The sequence below is a fragment of the Carya illinoinensis genome, chromosome 4 (genome assembly GCF_018687715.1).
Source record: "Carya illinoinensis cultivar Pawnee chromosome 4, C.illinoinensisPawnee_v1, whole genome shotgun sequence".
NCBI classification, from domain to species: domain Eukaryota; kingdom Viridiplantae; phylum Streptophyta; class Magnoliopsida; order Fagales; family Juglandaceae; genus Carya; species Carya illinoinensis.
The window spans coordinates 11,298,753-11,309,474 of record NC_056755.1 but is presented as its reverse complement, the minus strand read 5'-3'; the positions used below and the strand labels follow the sequence as shown (position 1 = coordinate 11,309,474).

At 36.6% G+C, this 10,722-nt stretch overlaps 1 protein-coding gene across 1 annotated transcript; it reads right to left on the bottom strand.

Moving 5' to 3' along the window:
• Positions 1 to 2,009: 2,009 nt before the first annotated feature.
• LOC122308103 (agamous-like MADS-box protein AGL104) lies at positions 2,010 to 5,545 on the bottom strand. Its single transcript, XM_043121276.1, has 11 exons — positions 5,285 to 5,545; positions 4,934 to 4,987; positions 4,804 to 4,822; positions 4,623 to 4,684; positions 4,465 to 4,495; positions 4,269 to 4,330; positions 3,842 to 3,941; positions 3,643 to 3,696; positions 3,094 to 3,230; positions 2,709 to 2,949; positions 2,010 to 2,361 (listed from the first exon to the last, which is right to left on the bottom strand). Exons 1-11 carry the CDS (start codon positions 5,467 to 5,469, stop codon positions 2,218 to 2,220), a joined length of 1,089 nt encoding a protein of 362 aa, XP_042977210.1. The 5' UTR covers positions 5,470 to 5,545; the 3' UTR covers positions 2,010 to 2,217.
• Between the last annotated feature and the right edge of the window lie 5,177 nt (positions 5,546 to 10,722).

The following is a 10,722-nucleotide window of genomic DNA, read 5'->3' as shown; positions in this document are numbered from 1 at the left end:
AGAGGTAGGATGCCCTAGTCGATGATGCCATGTGCAAGAATTAGTGATGACTCCAAGGAAGACTGTGTAGAAGCGAGCTCTATTGATGGAGGTGGGAAAATGAAGTGGATATAAGCCGTTCTTACTTGGCCCTTGTAAAAGAATATGCCCTGTGAGATAGTCCTTCACAACAAAAATTTAGATGTTAGAGCAAACCAACAATGATTGTCTTCACAAAATTTTTGAATAGATAAAAGGTTAGATGCAGCTGAGGGACAGTGTAAAACATCTTTTAAATGAAAGGATGTAAAGGAGTTATGAACTACAGAGGAACCAATGGAGGTGATAGGCAAACAATTATTATTACCAACTGCGACTTCCTCACCACTAGTATAAGGTTCACTGAGTGTTAAGTTCTGCAGATCAGAGGTGATGTGGGAGTTGGCACTGCTATCAGCTAACCAGGTCTACTCTTTTCCTATGTCTGAGTATTTAGCAGCCATTGCAACCAGTTGAGAAGGGGGATGTCATCCCTGATAAGAGAAATTCATAAAATGAAAACAATCAAAAGCCCAGTGCCCATTTTTACCACATATTTGACATGGTGCATGAGGTGGATTAGGTCTATCATCTTTAGGAGAATGCTGTGTTAACTTTGAGTTGGAAGACCACTTGAGTGGGTTTTGTTGAGAATGTGATGGCCTAGCAAAACCATTGCAATGCTACTTGTGGTAGGGTTGCTTTTCTTTTGATAAAATAAAGCAAATATCCCAGCATCAGTATTATTACCAGATGACTAATTGTTAACAAGCAATATTTCAAAATTCAAGAGTTCAGTCTGAAATTCATCAAAAGAGATAGAAGCATTTCAAGTAGCAAAAGAATAAGAAGTGGCAAAGGCATGGTAATAGGAGTTCAAACCACTGATTATATTGGTGATAAGATCATCATCAATAGCTAGCTTCCCCATAATGGCCAATTGATCAGATAAAGTTTTGGCAAGCTGTGAGAAGTTACTACAGGATTTAGAACCTTGTCGCATGGATTGGAGTTGTAGCTTCAGATGGGAAACCCAAGAACGGGATTGCGATGCATATCAAGAGGCAAAGAGGTTCCAAACTTGCTTAGAAGAGTTGAGACCATAAACGAGGGACAACACATTCTCAAACAGTAGCATTGAGCTAGCTTAACAAAAATTGGTCATTTTATACCAGAGAACAAATTCTGGTGTGAGAGAATCGGTTCGTTTGCCATTAGTAATAACCTGAAACTTTGATGGGCATGGCTCACTCCCATCGACAATCCCCATAAGGTTATGGTTATGACTACAGATTACTAGAAGGAATTGAGAAATCCATAGGAGATAATTGGAGTAATTTAATTTGATAGAGATCAAAGGTGCAAGCTTGGGAGTTTGGAAAGCTGGAACTAGGGAGGCGGAAGCAACCATTGTAGGATTGTGAGAGCAGTAAAGCTTTTTGGCTCAGGAAATCATGTAAAGAAAGCAAAGGAATTGAGTGTGGCGGCTTGAAATTATTGCTGACTATCTTGTGATTTTATAAACTTGAATTGATAAGTAGAGTTAGAGATGATAAGTTACAATACAACTCTAATCCTATTTAGTAATTAAATTATAAATTACAAATAAACATGTGTTGTAACTATATATCAAGTTTTTGAGTATGAGATTGAGTGGTCTCTGTGCTATTAGATGGTGTAGATATGTTTATTGCTCCATACATGGACTGAGCTGCAAATAGTAGCTTAACAAATAGTACTCAACTTCTTATAAGAGGTAGATAGCTAGCACAGAACTTTGATTTAGCCTAGCTCATAATCAACTTTGATTTAGCCTAGCTCATAATCTGATCACCGACCATTGCTATAAGAAAAATGAGCTTTATGATATGTTATTTGTGATAAGAATGATTATTTGTAATGAGAATAATTAGACTCATTTTAGTATAAAATAATCATTTTAACATAAAATAATTAGTCACAAATAAAAAAATTTATTTTAGCGCATATAATAATAATAATAATAATCATCATCATCATCATTTAATTAATTGCAGCATGGCTGCATGAGAGAAAGGGGAGGATGTGGAAAGAAAAAGTCCTCTTTAATTTGCAAGTACAAATGCATGTGACACAACTAAAAACAACATTACTATATATAAATAGTAGTGGTAGTACTCAAGAATATTAATTCATTGTTGTCACTGATCTACATGATAATCAATCTAAGGCATGCAGCGTGTTGTCATAGTTTGCATTATCTTCGTCGCTGGATTGCATTGGTGGCCCTGGTGGGCAGTTTGATGCAGTCTCTACGGTCTGTTGGTGCGACATCATTGATGAAAGGCTTGTTCCCGCAATTTCCTGCAGACAATCACAGAAGTACTATTTCATTGTTCTTTTTGTTCTTTTTCTTTTTTGGTATTTTGATACATAATACTAACATTAACTGGCCTAAACCTGATTTAACCTAGTTTAGAGATTTTTTTTTTCACAATAAAAATATTTGATCAGTTACAAAGAAATTTTACAATAGTACAAATCTTACAAACTGGTACAATTCAATATAATAAGTCAGATTATAAACTCCCTTCTACTATAAATAGAGTCCGCGTACGTACATATTATATCAAGTCATGTTAACTTATAATAACATTTCTAAATAGATGCTTTCTCTATTCTCATCATGTACGAAATTAAAAGAAACTTACCTGCTTCATGGGAGGAAACTGGAAGGATGTTTGGGGCATCAAGGCAGAGAGGAGCTCGCTTGCAGTGAAGGAATGATGCCAAGACGGTAAGCCATCATCATGATCATCATGATCATGAGTACTTCCTGGATTGATATTGCCGATGTGGCACCCAGGTGCTCCCATGTTGCATGCAGGCTCCATATTTATATTTGTGGCATTACACACGTCCTGATTATAAATCTCCGTCGAGGATTGGTTCCTGATCATGAACATCATCAAAGTATTATATATATATATATATAATTGAATTCGAAAACATATATACACATGCAAAGCCTGCATGATTAATTCGAAAAGTATTAAGAAAACACAGTTTATGTGAATTAATTTCTTAATTAATTACCGGAGAGGGATACAAGATGATTCAGATCCTACGCAAATTTGGGTCGGGTTGTGTCCATTATTCTCTGGCAACCAGTTCACAGCCTCATTTTCAAAAGACGTCGGTATTACCCCATGATCTTGCGTGTCCAAGTACATCTGCGTTTAATCATCTTGAGAATTCTTACAATTAACCATGAAGGAGTATTTTAAAAAATGCAACAATATTAATAATTCTTAAATTTTTTAATTTAATTTTTTTTTGTAAAATATGAGTAGAATGAGACCTCGTAACCCACAAAATACAAAACTGTATACTATATTCTCATATATCTTACTTATGTCATGCATTCTATTGTGTTTATATAACAGTATATATTCTTGTCAATACATGCACGGCCAATACCGTACGTGTACGGTGTAACGGGAGTGATATGATGAGCGTGTAATATATATACAACATATATATATAACTCTTCAAAATTAAAGCATGATGGAAAAGTACGTAGTTCAATAGCATGTAAATGAAACTCTGAATAATGGAGCTCATGATCTTAATTAAGATTATTACCTGCACACTGGATGGGTCATGATATGTAGATAAATGGTTACTAATTAGGTCTTCCTGCACGAAGAAATTAAGAAAATGGGTACGTACGTACGTTAATTGTTGCAATTTTTGGAATGCATATATAATAAGCAGTACTACTACTAATTAAGAACCCAATATTGTAGAAAACAATTAGGGGTAGGCTAGCTCCATCCGGTACCTTTCTTTGCTTGATACGCCTCAAGGCCTCCAAAAGGTTATTCTCACACGATTCGAGTTCCTCCATCGATTTCGGCAACACAAGGTCCGGCTCAAAAATCCTTATCAACACTCGATCGATTTAGTAACCAAGGAAATTATTACTCACAAATCGAACCAAAATTGTACCATTACTTATTAATTTTGAAAAACAAATATTATATATTTTCAAATTGATGTGTAAGACTCACTTAAGAGATCGAGAATGCATGCTTACGTGATATCATAATTTGATTTTAAAGATAAATTTTAAAATTTAAATATTATAAATCAAATATTTTCAGTTAAATAATGTGAATGGTGTACTCTACGTACATACCGGCTCAAGAATATAATAACACTTAATTTGGTGGAGATATATAGATTATAACAAGAAAGATTTCTCTAACCTTAACTGCTGCTCGGCCGTGTGAAGCTGATGTTGCAAATTGCTAATTTCTTTTCTGAGTTCCTATATATACAAGCATCCAGTAGACGAAATCAACAAATTATATATACATATATATACACACACACATGCATATAAACATATGGCTATATAACGACAATATATATATATATAGTATTACAATTCTAGTATTTTACCTCAACATGATTAGAATCATTTTCCGCAGGACTGTTTGAAGAAGTTTGTATATAAGTGAAAAAAGAAAAAGAAATAATCAATGAAGAAGTACATCCCAATGAAATCCTCGATCGCATATATAATATATAAGGGAGAGGAGAGAATTAAGAGATCATACTTGGCAAGTTGAAGGGCTATGCCATTTTCGGTCTTGAGTTTCTTTAGGGTTCCGAGTAAAAACTGCATGGATACGATGATTATTACTGAACATATATATATAATACGATTTGCAAGATCAGTAAACTGCTTTCTTACACTATTTTTTTGTGTATTTTTTTTGTCATTATTTAATATGTTACCTCTCTATTCTGAACAACTCTGCAATAAAAGGGAAATATTTATCAACAATTTATTTTTATATAAATAAAAAAATAAAAAGCAAGGAATTTCTTTAAAGGATATCGATCAATCGTGCGATATCATCCATACCCTCCTCTATCATGATCGGGCATATTTATGTAACGTGTAAACACATCCTCGATTCTGTTGGAAGAACAAAATAAAATAAAAAATAAAAACCAGTAAATTAATTGCCAGAATGAAAAAAATAGAGGAAATTAATTACAAGCCTGCAGAAAAATACATGCATTGAAGTAGTACTGAGACGACAGAGATCGCTGATCAACGAAGTCCGGAATATATGAGATAATATTAAAGAATTAAAAGAGATATAGGCAAATATATTGATTGATTGTAGGGTAACAAAAAGGCAGGCATGAGGCATGCATGAACGAAATATTTATTAAGTAAAGAAAATGCAGAAGTACGTCGACGACGTACCTTCTCTTGCCAGAGAAGTGAGTGAGACGGCCAGAGGGGGAGAACATAATGAGAGCAATATCAATGTCACAAAGAATGGAAAGCTCGTAAGCCTTTTTAACGAGTCCATTTCTACGTTTGGAGAAGGTGACTTGTCGATTCGTATTGTTTTCTATTCTCTTAATTGGGAGTTTCACACGACCCATTTTTAAACAAAACTCTTGATCATCTCTCTGTCGTCTCTGTTTAAACAAGGAAAACAAAAACAATCCTCCAAACCCAATTTTATTTTAATTGGAGGAAACAAATATATATATAATTTAACACACAGCTTGCTTGCAAATCGAGAGAGAGAGAGAGGACAAGAGATGCGAAGGAAGGGGAGAGATACAAGGAGTCAGACTTGGTTAACTCTTTATAATCTCACCTTGAAGAGTGGAAGAGGTCGTTTCTCAAAAAGGGTAGTGAATGGACAGAATTTAATCCGGCTTTGATACAGTACTATTATACGTATATACGTACCCCTATTAATTAATATTTAGTGCCAGTACCATTCAAACAAAATTAATGCTACACTACAATATCTTATATTTTATTATTTTTAATCACACTAATTAATGTGATCGATGCAGTTCGGAAGATGATAAAATTTATAATGAAAAATAACATTTTCAAAGAGAAAGTATAATCAAGTTCTATTTAAATCAAAAGACAGATAAAAGAATATAAAAACCAAGTGCTTTAGATTAAAATAAATGATAGTTGCGGTCGTCAGTGCTCATATACCGTGCTATCACTTTGAAAAAAATATATAAATATGATATCCACATTATAAGAAATTAATTTTTTAATAGTGGACTCTACTTTTTTTTTTAAAGTGATTGTACAGCATTTGCATATTTCACAACTGTAGGTAGTATTATTCCTAGATTAATTATAAGTCTATAGAGAGAACTATAGGGAAAAAAATCAACAAGTTGGAATGTTTGATGTAATGTGTCAAATATATTTTGTAATAAAAATAACTATATAATTTGATGTATTACATAAATCCACATTAGTTATTAAATTAATTTCTCGAATTTCTTCTTTTAGACCATTTCTCAACACTATATATAGGTGAGTATATATGTGACGCCCCCAAATCCCCACGCACGAATACGGGAAAATCGAGATGTCCGGATGATGACATCACGGGTCATCATCCTATCGACGAGTGCCAAATGTGTGAAAAAGCGACGAATGTGCACGAGAAATACGCAGCGAAAAGCAAGTCAATAACTAAGTACCAAAATTTTTCTTGTTTAATACAAAACTATTCAAAAAATACATAAATAAATATTATAAGACACAAATATAATTTTAAACTAAATACAAAACGTAACATCAGCACCCCGGCGAAGCCGCATCCTCGGGCTCAGCCTCCTCCTCCTCATCCTCGATCTCTGCACTAAAATCTACGGTACCAAAAATGGTGCCGCAGGTAAGTAAACTCCAAACACCACTAGATAAAAACATATAAAACTCAAACAATATACATGAAATAAAAACCAATGCACATGCGCCATAAAACATAACTTTTACACGCACGCCAAAAACCCATTTGGCCCACAAAAACATATCCTTAAAACCAAGTCTCGCCATTATCCCAGATAATGGCCCAAACCACCATTTTCCCAGAAAATGGATCAAAAATCTCGGAAACCAAACATCGCCATTTTCCTAGAAAATGGCCCACATCCGAAAACCATAAAAATAATCCGGTTATGCATGCACCATGATCTCCCCTAGGGATCACCCGTATACCCTGGCTTTGTGCCACATCACAGGTAACGATTACGCATGTGACACCTAAACGAGCGATGCCCAGACTCGCGCCTCGCGCGTACTTAGCCAGGCCATCCTCTAGTCCCCGCCACTCTAGGACCACGGAGTCGACACGACAGCGTTACCGTATCGTACGATCCGGTTGTCGCAAGGGGATGTCACTCAGTTTTATCCACTCCCGAGTGACCAGAGGAGCTCCACCGAGATAATAACTCATCCCGGCTTGGGCTCGTGAGGCACACGCACCAAAAAACCATTTACGCCAATAAAACGGAATTTTCCCGATTAAAACAATATGCACATAAACACAATATGCAACTCACGCCTCATAGCACATATAATCAAGCAAACACAAACAAGCAAAACCAAGCACTCCGTCCTCAATCCATCCGACCCCCGAACTCCTCGGACTCAGTCTGGAATCAGCCAATCAAAAACAATTAATTATTGAAAGAGCAAAATATATTTAAATCTAAAAGTAGGGTTTGGAAAATACTTACAACGCTATATGGTATTTTTAGAAAACACACGGCATTGCAAACGGCGGAAGGAAAGCAACGTGACAGTGAAATTTCATTGTGGCCGTGGGTTGTAAAATATCCACTTTTGAACGGGGACAAACCAAGGCTCGGGATTGATAGGAAATGGCCTTGAAATATTTATGAAATTAAGAGAAATGAGTTTTGGCCGTGGGTGGTGGTGGAAATGGCGGTCGAAGGCCAAAAAGGGGTTGAACGGAGTTGACCTCGTGGGAGCTGCTCCGGCAACGGATCGAGGTCAGAAATGGGTGGTTTAGGTCGGCAAGAGGTAGGGGAAGAAGCTGTGAAAAGATAGCGGCCGGAGGTGGTGCGACGGCGCTGGAAACGGTGAAAAACCGTATGGCTTGGAGGAGCTCGTGGTGGCTAACGGTGGCTCGGATGGAGGTGAAACTTGGTGGGGATGTTCACCGGTGAGAGGGGAAGAAAACTGGGTGGGTGGTGTAGGCCACGCCGCCAGCGAGCGGCGGTTCTGGGCTGCGAAAGCAACCGGCGACAGGGGCAAAAACAGAGCAGGTGCAGCGACTTTCGGCGGCTTGCGGAGGCTAACGGCTGGTCCGATGGCTCTGAAAATTGGTGGGGATGATCTCTGGTGGAAGGAGAAGAGAATGGTGGTGGTGGTGCACTAAAGAGTGGCCGGACGGCGGAGAACTGGGCGGTCAAAGGGGCGGCGATGGGAAGGAGAAAAGAGAGAAGAGCTGCGCGGGGAGAGAGAAACCGGGAAGGAAAGAATAAAAGAAGAAAAAGAAAAAGGAAAAGGAAAAAAGAAAAAGAGAAAAGAAAAGAAATGAGGTCCAATCCTCACTCCGGAAACCAAAAACAGATCCGCCGAAAACGATATTAAAAACCGTAAAACAACTAAAATAAATTAAACACCACCTCAAATAAATTAAAAACCAATTAAAACACATTAATTTAAAATAAATAAACTAATATAATAATTAAATTAAAAACAACCCTTCATTGAAAATACACGTAAAAGCGGGTCATCACAATATACCAAGAATTTTCAATTATTTTTTCATGCATGATCAATAGCTAGAATCAAACATGATATCCTGCTTGACTCATGACTACTATACCTATGATTTGTATTTATCATAAATTATATGTATCTCCTATATTCAGTATTCCAAACAAAATGCCAAAACCTTTTTTTTATTCGTTTTTAACTCTAATGTTAATGCTAGCTATGATTGTTCTAATAAAACAATGAGGCCATTTCTGATTAAATGGGTTCCTCCTCCCGGGGACAAAATCAAAAAATGAATTTGGATGGAGCATTAAAGGACAATTCGAGCACCTCGAGCTGTAGAGGCATTACAAAATTGCATGAATATTGTTCTTTTATTCATGTTTTTTTAGTAGCAATGGGATTTGAAACTATGTTTTATACATATATATATATATATATACATGATATATATCGATTAATATGTTCATGACAGAAACTAGTTGTCACTTGGCAATAGAGATACTTATTGTTAAGATATAAGGTAAACAATAAAATCTATCTTTTTTCATTAGTTTAAGCTTTTGAGATAAATGAAATTTGGTAATTTCACATAGTATCACAAGTTACAATAGAGGTCATGAGTTTGAACCTTGACTCTACACTCTATCCACTACAACATATTCGGCCTTTTGCTATAACTATTAAAAGTCAATTTCGACACTTTCTTAATATTTTACAACGACATTCAGTTGCCACTAATTTTAATAGAGTTAAATTTAATTATTTGCTGCAATTTACTCCACCACACAAAAGTTCAAAATATAAAACTTAAATCTTCTCCCTTTTATTTTTCATGTCTCTCCCCGAACAACCTTCTCCCCGTTTTACTTTCTTTTTCCCTTTACCTTCTTCTTTCCCCTGCCCCTCACCTATTTTCCCTTCCTGCGCATACACCCACAAGCCCCCTGCCCGTGACCCTGCCTTGTCTTCCCCCCTCCCCGTCTCTCGCACCAACCACTGCCAGCGACCATAGAGCCGCCGTGAGCAGTAGCCACCTCGAGCACACGCACATGGGTGTCACCGTTGAACGCTGCCCAGAACCTCTCTCTCTCTCTCTCTCTCTCTCTCTCTCTCTCTCTCTCTCTCTCTCTCTCTCTCTCTCTCTCTCTCTCATCCCCATTCGTTCCAGTTGTCGAGCCGCCGCACCAGTTGCACGATTCGGTCTACCCCATCGTGCACCATCATAAATGTAGGAACCATCATAAGTAGCCCCTTATTTTCACTATTGATTTCACTGTATTCACTACAACAAAATTTGGGTAAGAAAGTCCATTAACCAGTTTCGTATTTATACTGTTGTTTTTGTGACTTGTACATTAGTACCATTTAGAAAGTTGCTTTGGTTCTGGTTGTGTAAGAAACATTAGTGTTTTGACTTCTTGGTTACATTGATGTGTAATAGCCTATGCTTTGGAGTGTTATGGGCGGAGAAAACTTGGTAGTGTGGCTATTTGGGTTGCTATATGGATTGTGTGAGATGTGGGGTGTTGCTGGTTATGGTATTGTGGGTGGAGAAGACTTGACTGCAGGGCCTAATTTCTCATATTACTAACATTTTATTCTTTTGCAACTCATTTGGTAAATTAAAGAGACTTATTAACCTAACCTGACCCTTAATATCTGATAAGTGTAATAAGCTGCTCTGGTATTGGTACTACCAAACTTTTTTTCCCATCCTGGCCCCAAAACTCGACATGCGTATTTAGACAAGCTGAGTATTCCCCTGCTGGTTTTTTTGCTAGTTTCAGACTTTAGTAATGAGATGGGAAAGTTGTGATCTAGTTACCCCACTAGTTTTCAATTGTAGTTATGGGAGTGATTCATTTGGGTACAAAAGGCTGTGAATTCTGTATATGGTCAGTATGATTAGTTGATTTGAAAAAACACAAAGGATGCCTGTGGAAATAATTATATTATATATTGCTTAAACTCTTGTACAATTTTTTTTCTTTGTTTTTAGAAAGTGGAAAATATTATTATGAACCAGAAAGAATCATTTGTGATGAGCTAGTGACTTCGGTTTCATAAACACTAAAAATCAATTTTTGACCCAAAGGGGAACAGACTTTACAAGATCATCC